Source organism: Moschus berezovskii, chromosome 23, assembly GCF_049115385.1.
Source record: "Moschus berezovskii isolate FMDL1 chromosome 23, NW_MosBer_1.0, whole genome shotgun sequence".
NCBI lineage: Eukaryota > Metazoa > Chordata > Mammalia > Artiodactyla > Moschidae > Moschus > Moschus berezovskii.
In genome coordinates, this window is record NC_142482.1 from 36,184,268 (window position 1) to 36,205,026 (window position 20,759).

At 41.6% G+C, this 20,759-nt stretch overlaps 1 protein-coding gene across 3 annotated transcripts in view; it reads right to left on the reverse strand.

The window, feature by feature from the left end:
• The window catches only part of PKHD1 (PKHD1 ciliary IPT domain containing fibrocystin/polyductin), a 448,361-nt gene that overhangs the window by 304,832 nt on the left and 122,770 nt on the right, over nt 1-20,759 (reverse strand). For all 3 annotated transcript variants that reach the window (XM_088831516.1, XM_055406831.2, XM_088831515.1), the window contains exon 35: nt 15,683-15,839. In XM_088831516.1, coding sequence (XP_088687642.1) covers nt 15,683-15,839 — 157 coding nt within the window. The remainder of the gene's footprint in view (nt 1-15,682; nt 15,840-20,759) is intronic.

Genomic DNA, 20,759 nt, shown 5'->3' on the forward strand with positions numbered 1-20,759 from the left:
CCTATGGAATTCTCTTCCCCTGGAGAATTAGAGATGATCATGCATTCAGGATGTGTGGGTCCTGCTCTCCCTGGATAAGGAGGGTGGGCTGAGTGATGGGGCAGAGTTGGGGTACTCTGCTGAACCCTACTGTGCCCTTCAGAACTCTGTTGCTATGCAGGTAGGTGTCAGGAGAAGGTGAGGAAGAAGAGAAGGCCAGCATTCAGGGAAGGCATCCACAGCCCAGAGCCTGCATTCTGATGGGGATGCACACAGCTTCCTTTGTTGGTGAGATCCGGATTAGGCTTGTGCCTGATCCACTGGAGCAGAGCCTGGAAGCCTTCGAGGTGGGCTTGTCCCCGGCCAGAGAGGCGGAAAATCAATTTGGCTGGCAAACGAGAGCCCCCAAGAGCTCAGTGCACGCTCCATAATCCTATCCACTAGCAGCTCAGGAAATAGATGCCGGGGCTCTCACATATTCATGGGGGAGGTGAGGCATAAATCAGGCTTTAAGGATTGGGGGCAAAGGCAATGGACTCTCTGGCTGGCTACTAATTAATCAAGCACAGAACACCTCAACCTAGCAACCTGGGAGTCACACACACACACACACAGGCTGCTGCTGCTTTTCCAGAGTCTTTTTTTCATTTCAATTAAAACAGATATCGGAGGAAATTCTCCCCTTTAGCTGATGCTGCTTGTGCATACCCCTGTTCTTCCTTTAATTAAAAAACATGCTTATTGCAATACTTGCCAGAATCACTTTAACGGTATTTTAATTGTAATGTCTCTGCCTGATTAAAAAAAGAAAATATGAACCAGAAAGTGTTTGCAAAAATGTTCTTAGGATGCAGAAAGAGAATCACACACCTCCTCGAATGGGTGCCACATACTAATTCCTTAATTAGCCTGGCACTGCTAGTCAAATGGGCAATGTGGAGGAGAAAACATATCGGAAATAAAATCAGTGACACAGAGCCATGAAACAATAGCAGTTGGGAGCATCATTTTCATCAGCTCAGATTTCCCTGGTAGGAGAGACAAGTGCACGTAACTAAAATTCACATTCAGGACAGGCACATTCAATGCAGCCAGCAAGATTTCCACTGCCCTTTGCAAAGGGTCACATAGCCTTTGGGAAAAGAGTAGCTGGACCAGGTTAATTGGTTTCCAGTCCTGACAATCCTATATGGCTTCCTCTGTTGTTTTAGGCTTTATTTTATGCTCGCACTCAGCTGTGTCCACCTCTTTGCAACCCCATGGACTGTAGCCCAACAGGCTCCTCTGTCCATAGGATTCTTTCTTTCCAAAAAAAGAATATTGGAATGGGTTGCCATTTCCTACTCCAGGGATCTTTCTGACCTAGAGATCAAACTCGAGTCTCTTGCGCCTCCTGCATCAGCAAGCATCAAGTTGTTTCAGGCTAGTAGCTCTCAAACTTGAAGTGAAGTGAAGTGAAAGTTGCTCAGTCATGTCCAACTCTTTGTGACCCCATGGACTATACAGTCCATGGAGTTCTCTAGGCAAGAATACTGGAGTGGGTAACCTTTCCCTTCTGCAGGGGATCTTCCCAACCCGGGGACCAAACCCAGGTCTCCCTCACTACAGGCAGATTCTTTAGCAGCTGAGCCACAAGGGAAGCCCAAGAATACTGGAGTGGGTGGTTTATCCCTTCTCCAGCAGATCTTTCCGACCCAGGAATTTAACAGGTCTCCTGTACTGTAGGTGGATTCTTTACCAACTGAGCTATCAGGGAGTGGACAGAATCACCCAGAGGTCTTAAAAGACAGATTGGTGGTGTCACTCCACACCCAGAGTACATTTGCTACAGGGTCCCCAAATGTGTATCTCTAGCAAGTTCCCAGGTGATGTTCTTGCTGCTGACCAGGGAACACACTTGGAGAATTACTGTTCTAGGTTATTAAGCTTATTCTAAATGGCAACCCACTCCAGTGTTCTTGCCTGGAGAATCCCAGGGATGGGGGAGCCTGGTGGACTTCCGTCTATGGGGTCACACAGAGTCGGACACGACTGAAGTGACTTAGCAGCAGCAGCAGCAGCAGCAGGTATCCGTTGTCTAAAACAGGTTGAGAAATAAATATAAGACTGGAATTGCAGATTAATTCACTTTGTCATTCAACCAACATTTGCTGTTATTTCCTAGTCCTTCTTCCAGGCGCCGTGATAAAAATGTAAAAAATGCAGTCAGTAATTCCAGAAGGTCACAGTGAAGTTTCATTGCTCCAAGTTAATACCCTGGTTTTAGTGAACTGGTCAACTTTACAGATAACCTAAAAAGATGATGACTCAGCCTTTTACTGTTTATATAAAACTTAAAAATCATGAAGTTATCTTTCTTTATGAATTAATTCTATACTAATTACAAAGGGTAAACATATTGTGGAAGAGAAATATCTAAAGGAGTTCAAAACATTCAGATGTAAATAAGTGACTGTATTTATAGCTACTGTAATCAATTACTGCTTAACTAAACCCTGATTTCCATTCTTCCTCCAGAAAATCAAATTTTTCTTTTACTAACAAAGTTTCTGATATTTAAATTCTGAAGGCCCTCAGCTGGGTTTCTAAAAGATCACTTTCAGAAAGAAAGGAGAAAACAGGGGGAGAATAAATTGTCTTTTCCAGGCAGGCAAAAATCTCCGTAGCTACCAAGTTATTCATTCACTGAAATAATCTCCTTCCTTCTCTGTATCAAAATTCAATTAGCCACTGACCCAATCACATTTTTTTAACCAGTCATGAAATCTGATACATTTCTCTCAGCAATCTGTTTATTTAAAAGTTTGGGGGTTGGGAGAGAGGTTTCAGAGGGAGGGGACACATATACTTATTTATGACTGATTTTTTTTGTATGGCAGAAACCAACACAGCATTGTAAAACAGTTATTGTTCAACTTTTAAAAATCATTATTTTTTAAATAAATAAAAGGTTCCAAATATAATTATTCTCTGAATATTGTAAACAATGATTCTCCTACAACATGATAATTTTATAAGTGAATGATAATAGTCATTTCCTCATAGTATTTATTTAAAAAATAAGAGTACATCCTACCTTTCCTTGACCCCCAGGAATATTTCAGTACATGGGAAATGATAGTAATGAAAAGCTGTCTTCGGTATATTTTAACCTGCACAAAAATTCTAGATATATACGCATCCCTGATTTCCAACTTCACTCCCAGTATGGACAAACAGGATTCAAGAATCATTAATCAATAAAAGAGGTAGAGAAGGGAAGGAGAGACCAAATCCTGAAGGACTTTGCAAACCATATCAAGGAATTCAAAGTTGATGTAAAAGGCTAACAGAAAGTCCATGAAGGGTCTGAAGGAAGGACAATTGAAATATTTATCTTTTGTTACTGAAAATGTTGTGGCTTCTGTGCTAGGAAGGGACTGGTCCCTTTCAATAGCATTTTTCATGTTACAATATCCAAGTTGTCAAGACACAAACTGTAAATTGTTTAATATCTATCTATCTGTCTGTCTGCCCATCTACTGAAAGCATGTCCTTTCTCACAGCAACGGCTTATCTTTCATTTAAGGCTAATCAAGTATGTCTGGGACTGTTCTCTGGAGGTAAATAAAGTAAGTCATGTCTGATTGGGAGAAATAAGGGGTTTCAGAGCCAAGTGTCCCCCACATGAAAAAGCCTTTGTCTCTGATCTCCTGATACACAAATAGTAAATGAAATTGGTCACTGTCTAGACTCACCCACTAACATTTGAGGATACCAGGAAGGGCTCTCATTACAGAAAAATTCACAACCAACATGAATCTGACCCTTCAGGTCAGAAATTCAGTCATTTAACAATTATCTGTGTACCTACTATGTACCTACTACATACTTGCTCCTTGGAAGAAAAGCTATGACAAACCTAGACAGCATATTAAAAAGCAAAGACATTACTTTGCCCAAAAAGGTCCATATAGTAAAAGCTATCATTTTTTCCAGTAGTCATGTACAGATGTGAGAGTTGGACCACAAAGAAGGCTGAGTGCCGAAGAATTGATGTTTTCAAACTGTGGTGTTGGAGAAGGCTTTTGAGAGTCCCTTGGCATGCAAGGAGATCAAACCAGTCAATCCTAAAGGAAATCAACCCTGAATAGTCATTGGGAGGACTGATGCTGAAGCTGAAGCTCCAATACTTTGGCCACCTGATGAGAAGAACTGATTCACTGGAAAAATCCTGATGCTGGGAAAGATTGAAGGCAAGAGGAGAAGGGGATGACAGACAATGAGATGGTTGGACAGCATCACCAACTCAGTGGACATGAGTTTAAGCAGGCTCTGGAGATGGTGAGGGAGAGAGAAAGCTTGTGTGCTGCAGTTCACGGGGTCGCAAAGAGTCAGACATGACTGTGTGACTGAGCAACAGCAACTGCACACATGGAGATACAACAGTCCACACAATACTGAGCAAAAACGGACCCGGATCCTTTTTTTCTGAAGTTTACCTGCCTAGATTGCACCTTCTCAAAAGGTGAAGGGCAGTAACAACACACCCTAATGTTAAGCTTTTAAAGAATTTATATAAAACTAATTCATAAAAAAATTACATGATATATATATATGAATGATATTAAGTTCTCAGCCTATTAAAAATTCTATCACTGGCCCACTTAGCTTTGGATACAAGCAAGGTCCCCTCATAAAATAAGTAATACCAACTTGCTGCCAGGAAAAGACTGACACATAGAAATGCACAAAATTAAGGGAGTTAAGGATGGATTTCCCAGAATTTAGGTGAGTATTTTCCATTGCTGATTTCACCTGACTTCCCCTTTTAAGGTCACTGTGTAGCCCAGGCCCTTCTGAGGAGCATGCTTGAAACTATGGGGAAAAAGTTACCTCTTTACCACACTTCCCGCTCGGGGCTACAGATGAGCAACATTAACAGCCAACAGAGACTTATACAAGCCTCCTGCAACAGGAGGGAATCACCATCATTTCCATTTGACGCACTGATCTGAGGCCCAGAACTTTACCCAAAGCCGTAGGAGAGTCATGGGTCTGCCTCACATTTGAACTCAGGCCCCTCGTTTGCTGACCAAACCCCAGACAACCATGTTGTACCGTCTGTATACGGTCATCGTTTCCTGACTTGAAGGGTAGCTATGGTTCAGCTGCAAGAAGAGTCAGTTCACACAGTTCTCCTTTTGCAGCCAATTGGCACATGTTATTTTAAATGTATCTATTTGAAAGAAATCGTATCAGCCCACAAAGCCTTCCCATGTTGACCAACACATTACAGAGTTAGGAAAGAAAGAAAAAACATTAATGCAGCATATTTCATTTGTATCAAATGCCTTCAGATGAATTTCCTTTGAATTCAAGCTGCTATGATGAAGTCTTAAAACTGCAGGTATGGGGTAAGGTGCCCAATGACCCCTACGGTCCTAACGCACAGAGACACCACACAGATGTCCCAGGAAGCCCTGTTTCATAGCATTTCCAGATTGTTCCATTGTAAAGCATTATGTGAAGCATGCATCTACTGAAACTGAGCCTAGTTTGGTTCTAACAAAAAGGAATCAAGTTAAAAACCCTAGGATAAAAAGGCTGTGCTGGATACAGCTCTTAATACCTCGCTCTGAAATCTTCAAACCTTGATGAGGATGAAAAAACAGTAGGAGACGTACAGAGAGTCAACAAGTACATGAAAAGATGCTCAATATCAGTATAAAACTGGAGATGCAAATGAAAACCACAATGAGATACCACCTCACACCTGCTAGAGTGGCTGTTCTCAAAAAGACAACAAATAACAAGGCTTGGCAAGGATTTGGAGAAAAGGAAACACTTGTGCCCTGCTGGTGGGTATGTAAGTTGGTGCAGCCACTGTGGAAAACAGTATGGAAGTTCCTTTAAAAATTAAAAATAGAACTACCATATACTCCAGCAATTCCACTTCTGGGTATATAGCTGAAGAAAACAAAAACACTGCTTCAGAAAGATATATGCACCTCCATGTTCATTGCAGCATTATTTACAATAGCCAAGGCATGGAAACAACCTAAATGCCTATTAATATATGAATGGATAATTAAAATGTGATACTGCATGTATATATATATACAGAGAGAGAGAGAGAGAGACAATGAAATATTGTTTAGTGATAAAATGTAATGGAATGAAATATTTCCATTTGCAACAACATGAATGAAACTTGACAGCATAAGGCTAAGTGAAATAAGTCAGAGAAAGATAAATACCATATGATCTCACAGAGGAATCTAAAAAACAAACAAACAAAAGCAGACAAATCTGAGCTCACAGATATCAAGACCAGATTGATGTTAGCCTGAGGTGGGCAGTTGAGGGGTAGGTGAAATCAATGAAAGGGGTCAAAAGGTATACACTTCAGTTATAAAATGAATAAGGCATGGGGATGTGACTACAGCTAATAATCAGTCAGTCAGTTCAGTCACTCAGTCATGTCCGACTCTTTGCAACCCCATGGACTGCAGCACGCCAGGCCTCCCTGTCCATCACCAACTCCTGGGGCTTGCTCAAACTCATGTTCATTGAGTCGATGATGCCATCCAACCATCTCATCCTCTATCGTCCACTTCTCCTCCCACCTTCAACTTTTCCCAGCATCGGGATCAGCAGTGTTGGCCATGGAAACTTCAGGTGGAAAGAATGAACTACTATGCAAATACTGACATAGTTTATAAATTGTTCACATGAAGAAAGTTCTCTAGGCATGTGTTATGCAATCAGATAGCTAATATATGCAGTCAGGGAAAAAAGGAACTTAAGACAATAAAAGTTGAGGCGATTTTTTTGAATATAATTAATTAAAGCACTTTTTTCACTTCATTATCAATTCAAAAAATTTTTTTAAATTTTTTTAGCTTTCATTAGTCACAAGTGTCTTTAATCAAAATTGAAGCACATCAGTTCAGTTCAGTTCAGTTCAGTCCGTCGTGTCCGACTCTTTGCCACCCCATGGACTGCAGCACACCTGGCTTCCCTGTCCATCACCAACTCCCAGAGCTTGCTCAAACTCATGTCCATCCAACCATCTCATTGTCTGTCACCCCCTTCTCCTCCTGCCTTCAATCTTTCCCAGCATCAGGATTTTTCCAGTGAGTCAGTTCTTCTCATCAGGTGGCCAAAGTATTGGAGTTTCAGCTTAAGCATCAGTCCTTCCAATGACTATTCAGGATTGATTTCCTTTAGGATTGACTGGTTTGATATCCTTGCAGACCAAGGAACTCTCAAGAGTCTTCTTCAATACCACAGTTTGAAAGCATCAATTCTTTGGTGCTCAGTTTTCTTTATGGTCCAACTCTCACATCTATACATGACTACTGGAAAAACCATGGTTTTGATTATATAAATCTTCGTCAGCAAAGTAATGTCTCTGCTTTTTTATATGCTAGTAATATGGCATCTGGTCCCATCACTTCTTGGGAAATAGATGGGGAAACAGTGAAAACAGTGTCAGACTTTTTTTTTGGGGGGGGGCTCCAAAATCACTGCAAATGGTGACTGCAGCCATTAAATTAAAAGACACTTACTCCTTGGAAGGAAAGTTATGACCAACCTAGATAGCATATTAAAAAGCAGAGATATTACTTTGCCAATAAAGGTCCATCTAGTCAAGGCTATGGTTTTTCCCGTGGATGTGAGAGTTGGACTGTGAAGAAAGCTGAGCACTGAAGAATTGGTGCTTTTGAACTGTGGTTTTAGAGAAGACTCTTGAGAGCCCCTTGTACTGCAAGGAGATCCAACCATTCCATTCTAAAGGAGATCAGTCCTGGGTGTTCATTGGAAGGACTGATACTAAAGCTGAAACTCCAATACTTTGGCCACATCATGCAAAGAGTTGACTCATTGGAAAAGACTCTGATGCTGGGAGGGATTGGGGGCAGGAGGAGAAGGGGACAGAGGATGAGATGGCTGAATGGCATCACCAACTCGATGGACATGAGTTTGAGTGAACTCTGGGAGTTGGTGATAGACAGGGAGGCCTGGTGTGCTGAGATTCATGGGGTCACAAAGAGTCGGACATGACTGAGTGACTGAACTGAACTGAATATTGAATTGCATATTTGAAAGTATAATAGCTAGGAGAATGGATCTTAAAAGTTTCCATCACACAAGAAAATTATGTGTACCTATCTCTGGTGACTATTGTAGTGATCATTTTGCAATCTATATAAATATCAAATCATTATTCTGTATACCTGAAATTTACATTATGTCATCTATACCCCAATAAAATTGTTTTTAATTTTTAAAAAATGAAACTCTACAATGAACCTGGTAATGGGCCAAGAGAAGATGCTTCATCTCAATAAACCAAGAATATGCATTGCTACACTGTAGAAATCTCTAATGTAACAGACTAAAATGATCTGCGTGTCCTCAAAACTGTGAAAGTGAAGTGAAAATGAAAATGTTATTCGCTCAGTCATGTCCGACTCTTTGTGACCTCATGTACTGTAGCCCACCTGACTACTCTGTCCATGGAATTCTCCAGGCAAGAATACTGAAGTGGGTTGCCATTTCCTTCTCCAGGGGATCTTCTCGACCCAGGGATCAAACCCAAGTCACCGACATTGCCGGCAGAATCTTTACCATCTGAGCCACCGAGACCACATTCCCAACTGCACCAGAAAAACATTCTTCCACAAAGTCAAAATACCAAGGAGAACAGAGGAACCTAGTGAATAACTGCTGCTGCTGCTGCTGCTGCTAAGTCACTTCAGTCGTGTCCGACTCTGTGTGACCCCATAGACGGAAGCCCACCAGGCTCCCCCGCCCCTGGGATTCTCCAGGCAAGAACACTGGAGTGGGTTGCCATTTCCTTCTCCAATGTGTGAAAGTGAAGTCGCTCAGTCGTGTCCGACCCATAGCGACCCCACGGACTGCAGCCTACCAGGCTCCTCCATCCATGGGATTTTCTAGGCAAGAGTACTGGAGTGGCTTGCCATTGCCTTCTCCGGAATAAATGCTACTTCCACTGTATCCTTCCCTCTCCTTGCTGTTAGAAAGAAAAACACTTTAATATGCTTTTTGAAGATAACAGAGGCAAAAGCCATCTGAGGTCTTCATTGCCCAGCTAATTCTTTCAGTAATTCAGTTTGCTTTGTATATAGAAGCAACCACTAGCTGTAAATAAAATTGCAACCTAGGCCTGACATCCAGCCATCTCTTTGGTTATCCCCTGCAATCCAAAAGAAACAACTAACATGAATCAAATACTTATGCTGGCCCAGACCCTGTGCTTAGGGTTTTAGAAACATTCCCTCATTTAGTACCCAAAACATCCACAGGAGTTGGGTGATCCAGTGTAGTTTGGCTACACAACAGCAAGCAATAAATGTTAGCAATTTGCTATCACTACTGCTGTTATTAAAACAGGTCTTACTCTAAGAGGAGAAACTTCAGGCTTACAGAGGCTGTGCAACTTGCCCAAGGTCACAGAAGCCAGTAAGAAGCACAGCCCAGATTCAGATTCAGTTCTTCCTGGCTCAAAATCCTGCCAAGCATTTAACTGCTTTGTATACACCACTAGACCAAGAAATAGAAAATCACATGAAAGGATGCCAGTGCACTATTAAACAGCACAAGTTTCTGCTCCAGCCTTGTAAAGTGATGGCATTGTGAGTAATAAGAAACTACAGAACATCTTCCTCTTGATAGCCCAACACCAAAGGACAAGAGGTTTCTAGAGTTCATCTTTCCCTAATTGACCCTTTATTAATCATTAGCTCTAGGCCACTTGACATCAAGCAGCTTGACCACCAGGACTGAGTCTTTGCTTCATTCAGAAAATAAAGATGCTTTTCTAGCAACAGACCACAAGCCCCAAATCCTTGCCCAGAATGAATAGTGCAGACGAGAGGGTAACGTTCCGTCTTTGTTATTATGGCTCATCATAATTACTTGGAATAAAATAATAAATTTTAATTCAGCGATGCCTATGGCCGTTGGGCATCTTAACATAAAAGAACGAAAAATATAATTAACTAAATCAAGGCAATATGCCTATTTCCATCCCAGCTCATTAGTATTAATTGATTGGGTTAATTCTCTTTTGTGTTTAACAGTACCCCCTAAAAATTATTTTTTAAAAAAAGAAGGAAGGAGGAATGGAGGGAAGAAATTGAAAGGGTAAATAGACAAAAGTTCTAGGTCTTTCACTAATTAACATGAAATATTGAGAGATAGCTAAATCTTTTATCATGGTCACAAAATAATATGCCATTTTTCCAAAAAGTTCAGGAATCAGTATATACAGCAGCAAAAATAATGGTGAAAACTTAGTCTTTGGGGGCCATTTTCCAACTGCCTTAAAGAAATTTATAATCCTTCTTTCTACTATAAGCTCTGCTTATAAGGGAAAAAAAAGTTCTATTTTATACATGGAACTATACGGAAGGCACAGGTAAGTTCAGAATTCTCAAGGGCCATATGTATAAGTGTTAGTTTTCCTGATGGAGGAGCCTGGTGCCTGTATATATTAGGATTCTGGTTTCCGTGAGTGGAAAAATAATATGGAGGATGCAGTATCTTCATTCAGTTCAGTTCAGTTCAGTCGCTCAGTCGTGTCCGACTCTCCACGACCCCATGAATCACAGCACACCAGGCCTCCCTGTCCATCACCAACTCCCGGAGTTCACTCAAACTCAAGTCCATCAAGTCGGTGATGCCATCCAGCCATCTCATTCTCTGTCGTCCCCTTCTCCTTCTGCCCCCAATCCTTCCCATCATCAGAGTCTTTTCCAGTGAGTCAGCTCATCGCATGAGGTGGCCAAAGTATTGGAGTTTCAGCTTTAGCATCAGTCCTTCCAATGAACACCCATTAAGTGGTTCCAAATGTAGTTCTCAGGTGATCTAGTTTCACTTCTATTTAGCACTAATCTTTTCAAAGTGTGTACATACTTTATGTAGAATATTTTCTTCATAATACTGTGGAAAAGGCTAAGTACTTTCACTATAATATCTTGTTCACTAAAATCTTTTGAAGTCATTATTTTTTGGCTTGAAATCTTTCATGCTTTGTCTCATCCCATAGACGGTGTCAAAGAACAAAGAAAATGCCACAGAGCTATTTTTCTGGTCATGAATGGGTATGAAAAAGATAGTAACAGATACTCAGAGAGCGAACTGCTCTTGGAATTTTCTTATCCTTCAAGTACTTTCACACCTGTTACGGACCAAGATAAGACATCAGGGGTTGAGAACTATGCCATATCAACCAGAGCTGAGAGCTGGAGTTCTTCCCCAGGGAAAGCATTCTTCATATGACTTTTAGAAACAGAAAAATAACTTAGCAGTGGATTTTTAATTCATGAAGATATACTTTTTTATGTAGATGGGTATATGTACATACATGTGTATATATGTGACTATATGTAAATTTATGTACCTATCTCTGGTGACTATTTATATTTATATATATATATATATATACTAAATTTATGTATATATATGTACATATGCGGAGAAGGCAATGGCAAGCCACTCCAGTACTCTAGCCTAGAAAGTCGCATGGACAGAGGAGCCTGGTAGGCTGCAGTCCGTGGGGTCGCTACTAGTCGGACACGACTGAGCTACGTCACTTTCACTTTTCACTTTCACACATTGGAGGAGGAAATGACAACCCACTCCAGTGTTCTTGCCTGGAGAATCCCAGGGATGGCGGAGCCTGGTCGGCTGCCGTCTATGGGATCACACAGAGTCGGACACGACTGAAGCAACTTAACAGCAGCAGCATGTACATACGTATATAGATAGATTTCACATGCACAACTGAGGATAGTAAAAGCAAATTAGTTGAGAAAAGTGATATTCAAGAGAGCAAGGATTTATAATTCATCCGAGACTTCTTAAATTTCATTCAGGACCTGAATTCTGCACCATTTCATTTGTCCATCCACTCAACAATCAGTACATGTTTTTTGAGCCCTCATCATGGGTCAGGCATGGTCCTAAACACTGAAGAGACAGCAGCAAATAATTGATGGAAATTATTTGCCTTTTTGAGCTTATCCTAGCAGAGGAAAAAGACTGTATATAAACAAGTAAACTAATATTATGTCATGTGGTGATGGTAAGTGCTATGAAGAAAAGTGAAGCAAAAGAAAAGGACAGAGTAATAGGATTATTATAATTTTAGGAAAGACAGTAAGTTCTCTGTAATAAGTTGACATTTTCTCAAACAGAGAATGAAGTAAGTGAGCTAGTCACATGAACATCTGGAGGAAGAATATTCCAGGCAAAGGGCATTATGTGCAAAGGCCTTGAGGCAGCTGTGTTCCTGGTATATTCACAAAAGAGCTGGATCAGAGTGAATGAGGAAGGCAAGGTCAATGAAGGGATTGAAGTTTAATAATGGTGTGAGGCTTATTCCTAATGAGATAAGAAGCCACTGGGGTAGGGGTAGATTAAAAAAAGAAGTAATAAGATCTGACATATTTTAAAGGATGTGGATAATAAGTTATTGGGGGTTATTTTACTATACAGCATAAAAGTCAAATACCAATTACTTAAACACATGAAGGCATATTTTTCTATCACAAAAAAGTGACTTCAGAGGTGGGCAGCCCCAGGTACCATGCTAGTATGCAACCCAAACATCATCATGGTCCCGGATGTCTTCCATTCTTCTATTTCGCCATTCTTAAGGTGTCAATTCATAGCCCAAGATGGCAGCTAAAAATGTAGCAACCATACATACATTCTAGGAAGCAGAGAAGAGAAGGAAGGCGGGACAAGTAGGACACACCTCCTGCTAGGTCAGCCCTACTTTAGGACATGTCCTGCACCATGCTTCCCCTTACATCTCACTGGCCAGCTTTTAGCCACAGGCTGTCTACTCACAAAGGAGACGAGGAAATATAGCATTTTAACTGGGCATACTGCTGCCCCAAATAAAAACTTAGATCCTGCTACTAAAGAAGGCCAAAAAATTAGAAACATAGAAAGCAACAAAGAAGTTGTTTGAGATGGTCCCATCCAAAAAGTTATGTTGATTAGGACTAGGTTGGTACAATGGGACACATGTTGGAGATTCAGCCAACAAGAGTCACTGATGGACTGGTCACGGGATATGAGATAAAGAAAGATGTCTAGGATGCTGCCAAGATTTTTGGCCTGAGCCACTGGCTTCCCAAGTGGCTCAGTGGTAATCCACCTGCCAAAGTAGGAGCCGAAGGAGACATGGGTTCAACACCTGGGTTGGAAAGATCCACTGGATAAGGAAATGGCAACCCACTCCAGTATTTCTTGCCTGGAGAATCCCATGGACTGAGAAGCCTGGTGGGCTACAGTCCATGGGTCACAAAGAGTCAGACATGACTGAGTGACTGAACACGCATGCGCTGGCTACCAAGCGAGAAGCGGAAGTCCCTCCCACTTTGAGTCTGTGCATATATTGATATCTACACAATCAAAACTTGTCTCAGGGACAAAGTACCTGCTTTTCACCTCCTCTCCACTAACTCTAATCTTACATCCTAGACACTCGGATTATTCCCATCCACATCCTGCCTTACTTTCTACAACACGTTTTATCTTATTTTCTTTTAAGATTTTTAAATGTAGACCATTTTTAACATCTTTATTGAATTTGTTACAATATTGTTTCTGTTTTATGTTTTGGTTTTTTGACCATAAGGCATATGAAATCTTCCCTAGCCAGGGATCAAACCCATACCCCTGCTTTGGAAGGTGATGTCTTAACCATTGGACCATCAGGAAAATCCTTACAACACATTTTAGAACTAGACATTTTACTCTTCTACACTTGCTGCCTAACTACTTTTTCATTAGTAGGAATACACATACACATTATTTGTATTAAGTGTTATACTTCACTTCTTCTTATGTCTCATACAGAGTTCCTAGGCCACTTAGGAAGTATTCACAAGTCATCTGTTGCACCAAATTTCATCTGTGTCCTTTCCCAGGTCTCATACTTTCCAGAAGCTATGACCCATAAATCTGTGATGAAAATCTCAATTTCTAGGCAATGCTGTTCCATGCCAACAACTCCTGTTTGTACAGAAACTGGTGTCCACCGCTTACCTTCACAATCCTATCAATGGTCCTACTTCCCAAGAGAAAGGGGAGACCCTTCACACAGCAGTCTTTCCCTCTCCACAGAATGAGGGTTTGTCCTTCTAAACCTAGTCACTTATACTAAATAATGAGAGTGAAGTATTGAACTGGAAATACTTAGAAAAACCACTACTGAAAAATGACAGGTTGGAGCAAGTATTTGGGATACTTGGATCTTGAAATCTCCAAGAGTGGAAGTCAGGTTGTGTGTCCACCTGCCTCTGCCTTTCCCTTACTCTCTGCTTTCCCTCTGGTGCCTCTTCCCCATCTTTAGTCTCTGGCCCTATGGACAAATACCATTCCTTGATGGAACATTTACCTGGGACTACTAGGAAATCCAGACACTCAGATGGGCTGAATTTGACAACTTTAGCTTGGAAACTTCTCCCAAATGTATCAAGGTTAGGAAAAGACCCTAGAATGCCTGACAGGCATCCCATCCTCCAACAGAATTTGACTCCTGTGGTGAGAGTCCTGGTTAAAGGCTTGAAAAGAGCATGTTTTCCCTGAGCTGAGACTTGAAGTCTGTAATTTTCCTTTGTCATTGCCAGTCCTTAGGTAGCTGCTAGTTGTCAATAAGTCAGCACTCCCCATAGCCACTGGCTACACACATGCACACACCACAAAGACAAGTTAGGAGCCCAAGCTCACAGACCCTTTTCCTAAAGGGTACTAATTAAGTGATTTGCCTGAAAACTTCTCCTTGCTGCCAGAGGGGGAAAAAAGCAGCTTCCAGAGTAAAGAATGTAAAATTCTTAATGAATCCACCTTTAAGAGATGGGTAGTCACACTCCATCAGCTTATTCCCTGGAAAATATTTTATTCTCCCTCATATAGCCACCCTCTTACTTTAACAAGAACAAATGCTCCTATAAATGTTAAATATATTTATAGTAAAGAATGGTGCTTTAGTGCCGTTTTATAGATCTCCATAACTAATCACATTTCCCAAGTGATTTTCATTTACCAATGAACAACAGTCCCTTTGATAACCATTCCTTATTATCAACTACTGAAGTAGGCAATGATTTTTATTCTCATTTAACAGATAACAGTCACTTGGTGGTGGGGTGGAAGAGTTAAAATTTGAATTCTCAATCTCTCCCAAATTCCCAGACCCTTGAGCTATGTGGCCGGTTTTGCAATAAGGAAGCCTATTTATATGACTTTCCACGGGACCAGGAAGTCAAAACCACAACAGGGTAAAAGCATGAAGGCACAGCCTTCTTGGCAGGGAATTTCAAAGGCAGCAGCATTAACTGATTTCAGAGCCTTTTGCTATATTGTGGGTGCTGCCAGTGACAAGCATGAATACAAAGGGCTTGAATAAAGAAGCATATTCTTAGCGAACACTGTTCACCCTTTTGTACTTGAAAAACTAAAATAACCAAGCTCTGTGTTTTTAAGAGTCAAAAGAAGAGATTTTCATTTTGAACCCTCTGACCACTTCTTCCTTTCATAGTGAAATCTCAATTTGTTCTGAGAATAAATTGTCAACCAGGTGCTGGAACTTACCCAAAATGTCCCCCGGACCCCTGCCTCTAAAATGACAGGATCACATGTAATAATGCCACCCCCATCTCCAAACTCCACAAACCTTTCACGTGGAGGAAGTTGAGGATGCTTGTGTTGGTGTCCAACAGAAGCAGCTGGCCCTTCTCCACCGTGACGTTGTCGCCCTCTTGTGGCGGTCTCTTGGGAAACCAGCTGTGAGCCCTGGACCACTTCCCGCAGAATTGAAAGATAAAGTTGCCCTGGAAAACAGGATTTATTTTATTTTGCTTTATTTAAAAGCAGGATAGTCTGGGTGATCTATCAAAACAGAAACTCCTTAAACTCAAATTAATTTAATTTTAAACCTCTCAATAAAATGAATCACCTTCCTACTGCTAACTCCAAAAAGGGAAAATACGGAAGGGACAAAGCTGTAATTGAAGGGCCTCTGTGTTCAGCCTCTGGAGTTCTCCAATGACATGCTGCTAATGTTTTCTTACCTTTTCCCCCAGCACAGCCCCGTTATACCTAACAGATGGGACTGGTTCCATTTTTTATTTGTACAGACAGGTATCGAGTCTTGGACAAAAAGTCATAAATAGTCAGGAACAGAGAGAATTTAAATGAGTGGCATTTCACTTTATGTAATTGGTGCCATTTTTCACTGGCTCTACTGCAAGTGTTTCTGTTTTACAGGAAAACTCCTCTCTCCAAGTGTTCAGGTCCATCCTCCTACTTTGCCTCTTTTGATATTATTGTTGCCTCTCCCTCTGTGCTAAGTGCATCCCAGGCAGCAAAGCCCATGCATGGGAAAAGCGACAGCTGACTTCAGATGACAACCCACAACCTTTGAGGGAGGGGCCAGGAACAAGACTGTGAGGAGCCCAGAGGAGGAAACGCCCTTCACCCCACTCCGTCTTCCTCTCAGAGCTTTTGGTTCCCTGTTTATTTACGGCCACACTGAAGTCATATGGTTTTCCAACGAAGGATGTGAAAATCACAGAAAGCAGTATCTGGCTCATGAAAGAGGCAGTGAACAGGTCTAAAAGTTCTGTGCAGCCATGGAACTGTAATTCTATGAATATAGTGAAATCATCTTGGAGAAGGTGATTAGCTCAAGGCCATACAGATGACAAGTGCACGCCTCTCTCCCCACGGTTCTTCCCACCCAGATTCCAACCTAGTGAGAAGCCCCAGTTCCTATAAAATAGATGGCTAGAAGGTCCTCTGGTAAGGTGTTAAGAGACAGATGAGAGAAGATGAGAGAAGGGGGGGCATGTTTATAATACCAGTAACTGCACCTCCACAGAGAACAGTGCCCTGGAGTGTTTCAGAAAATAGAGAAATGTGCTCCTGGAAGAGTCAGTAGATTTTCCAGAGGGTGTACTGACCCCCCAGCTCACTAGTCCCAGACTGTACTGAACCTCACCACCAACATAGCTTGGGGGTAAGGGAAAGTAGGATCTTTTCATTTTCTGCCTCTACGAAGGAGATATAAGTCAGTGAGTCATCCCAATTCAAGAGATGGCAAGGCATCAGGCACCGTGATAACTGGTCTCAGCACTATGGGGAAAAAAAAAGGTGTGGTACCCAAGCATTATTGTGAGCTGTACGAAACTTGCCCACAAGAAAAGCATCCACAGACTCAAAAAGCAGAAGGGAAATTTAGCACTCTACTGATCTCACACTGAAGCTAGGCAGAGGGAGGTAAAAATACAGAAGCATCTCCTTATAAGGCTAGACATTCTATATTCATATAATACTTTAATTCACTCCTGTACAATCCACAAAGAGAAAAGGGGGAGGGGCGATAGGAGGAAATTGGAGTGGAATAAAATGGTGAGAAGATGGAAAAGATTGAAAGATGGTAAAGACAACTCCAGAGAAGGTGAACCAGATTATCTGTAAATCGGCCCCGAGTCACTATGACAAAATATATGAAAAGCAAAAAACTTGGATTTCTAGAAGGTCAATGATGCTGGGAAAGGTTGGGGGCAGGAGGAGAAGGGGACCACAGAGAATGAGATGGCTGGATGGCATCACTGACTCGATGGACATGAGTTTGAGTGAACTCCGGGAGTTGGTGATGGACAGGGAGGCCTGGCGTGCTGTGGTTCACGGGGTCGCAAAGAGTCGGACACGACTGAGCGACTGAACTGAACCGAACCGAATGATGGAAAGGACTCTAGAGAAATCTGACCCCTTTATTTAAAAAATGATACTTCGGACTGAGTTTCTCAGCCTAGAGCTGTTTAAGGTGGAGCTTCCTTCAGTGCCACCAGAACAGAGCCAAAGAGCCAAAAGCTCAAGAGGGATAAGTTAGGAGCTTGGAATTAAGGTACACACTATTATAACTAAAGCAGATAAACAACAAGCATCTACTGTATAGCACAGGGAACTATATTCAATATCTCGTAATCATCCAGACTGGCTCCAGATCAGGAAAGGAGTACGTCAAGGCTGTATATTGTCACTCTGCTTATTTAACTTATATGAGAGTACATCATGAGAAACACTACGCTGGAAGAAGCACAAGCTGGAATCAAGATTGCCGGGAGAAATATCAATAACCTCAGATATGCAGATGACACCACCCCTACGGCAGAAAGTGAAGAAGGACTAAAGAGCCTCTTGACGAAAGTGAAAGAGGAGAGCGAAAAAGTTGGCTTAAAACTGATTCATGTCAATGTATGGCAAAACCAATATAATATTGTAAAGTAATTAAAAAATAAATAAATAAAAAGAAGTTTGAACTTTAAAAAAAAAGAAACTCAACAATCAGAAAACAAAGATTATAGCATCCGGTCCCATCATTTCATTGCAAATAGATGGGGAAACAATGGAAACAGTGACAGACTTTATTTTGGGGGGTTCCAAAATCACTGCAGATGGTGACTGCAGCCATGAAATTAAAAGACGCTTGCTCCTTGGAAGAAAAGTTATGACCAGCCTAGACAGCATATTAAAAAGCAAAGACATTACTTTGCCAGCAAAGGTCTGTCTAGTCAAGGCTACGGTTTCTCCAGTAGTCATGTATGGATGTGAGAGTTGGACTATAAAGAAAGCTGAGCACTGAAGAATTGATGCTTTTGAATTGCGGTGTTGGAGAGTCCCTTGGACTGCAAGGAGATCCAACAGGATCCTCTGAGATTCATCCCAGAGGAAATCAGTCCTGAATATTCATTGGAAGGACTGATGCTTAAGCTGAAACTCCAATACTTTGGTCACCTGACGCGAAGAGCTGACTCATTGGAAAAGACCCTGATGCTGGGAAAGATTGGGGAGGAGGGGGTGGACAACAGAGAATGAGATGGTTGGATGGCATCACCGACTCAATGGACATGAGTTTGAGTAAACTCCAGGAGTTGGTGATGGACAGGGAGGCCTGGAGTGTTGCAATCCATGGGGTCGCAAAGAATCGGACACAGTTGAGCGACTGAACTGAATAATCTAGAATGGAAAAGTATCTGTAAAAGAATATATGTGTGTGAGTGTGTTTCTACATACAAGTTTGTATGTATATATACATATATTTATATACACATATATATTTATAAAATGTGCTATGTGTGCTAAGTTGCTTCAATCGTGTCCAACTCTTTTCAACCCTATGGACTGTAGCCTACCAGGCATCTCTGTCCATGGGATTCTCCGGGCAAGAATACTGGAGTGGGTTGCCATGCCCGCCTCCAGGTGATCTTCCCAACCCAGGAATCAAACTCATATCTCTCATGTCTCCTGCATTGGCAGGTGGGTTCTTTACCACTAGCGCCACCTGGGAAGCCCTTTATTCAGTTGCTAAGCATTAACTTTTAAAAGATCTAAGGTCAGTCTAGTCAAGGCTATGGTTTTTCCCGTGGTCATGTATGGATGTGAGAGTTGGACTGTGAAAAAAGCTGATCGCTGAAGAATTGATACTTTTGAACTGTGGTGTTGGAGAAGACACCTGAGAGTCCCTTGGACTGCAAGGAGATCCAACCAGTCCATTCTAAGGGAGATCGATCCTGGGTGTTCATTGGAAGGACTGATGCTAAAGCTGAAGCTCCAATACTTTGGCCACCTCATGCGACGAGTTGACTCACTGGAAAAGACTCTGATGCTGGGAGGGATTGGCGGCGGGAAGAGACGGGGACGACAGAGAATGAGATGGCTGGATGGCATCACCGACTCGATGGACATGAGTTTGAGTGAACTCCGGGATTTGGTGATGGACAGGGAGGCCTGGCGTGCTGTGATTCATGGGGTCGCAAAGAGTCAGACACGACTGAGCGACTGAACTGAACTGAACTGAAGCTTCTCTCTGCCCAAAACTTTTCCTTACCATAATAAAGGTATCTTGAAATTATATAAAATGTTATCGATAATGCATGCCTGTTACAAAACAATGACTAAACACTAAAAGGCCTGAAACATTAATGGACACTCAAGTGTCTGACAGCACCTTGGAAAGTAGAAGAGTCAACTATCTCTATGATTTCAAGTTGTTAGGGAATCCATGGTAATATGTATGCCACTATAAGAATTTTAGCTCTATATTTTCATAGCAGACACAATGGTAGTATAATTTCATTCCACGGACTTCCTAGGCAATAATTGCATGAGACAGAGGAGGTGGCCCACTTTCCAACATCTTTATCCTTCCATTCCTATCATTTTGATCCAATCAAGCAAAAAAGAATGCCAACAGCATCATTAAAAAGACTTCTTGTCCATACATTTGAAAGACTCTCAATGTAATGTTTTAGGTGCAAGCCAAGCTCTGTGCCACCAACTCAACTCCCAGGTCAATGTGAGTTTCACTTTCACCACATCACACCTCTTTCTACCATAGACCCCAAGGTGTTCAGCCTTTATTTCTGGTTTTCATCTTCAAGATAAACAAATCACTCATTCCCATTCTGCAGATGAAGAAAATCTGCCTATGGGCATATGGGAGCATATGAGGGGGGATAAAGATAAAGATTTGGAAACTATCCAGAAGAGAACCTCATTTTTACCTCAGAACCTACAGCCCCAAATAAGCCAAAACAAAAAAAAACCCAAAACAAATAAAACACAAGCAAAAACTTTCCTGGCTCAGTGAGAAGAGAATGCAATTTGTTTTTTTCCTTTACAGCTTGTCAGCACTTCTCTGAACTTCAGGGAATGTGCAGTGTCTGCAAATCTTACATGTCACCTTA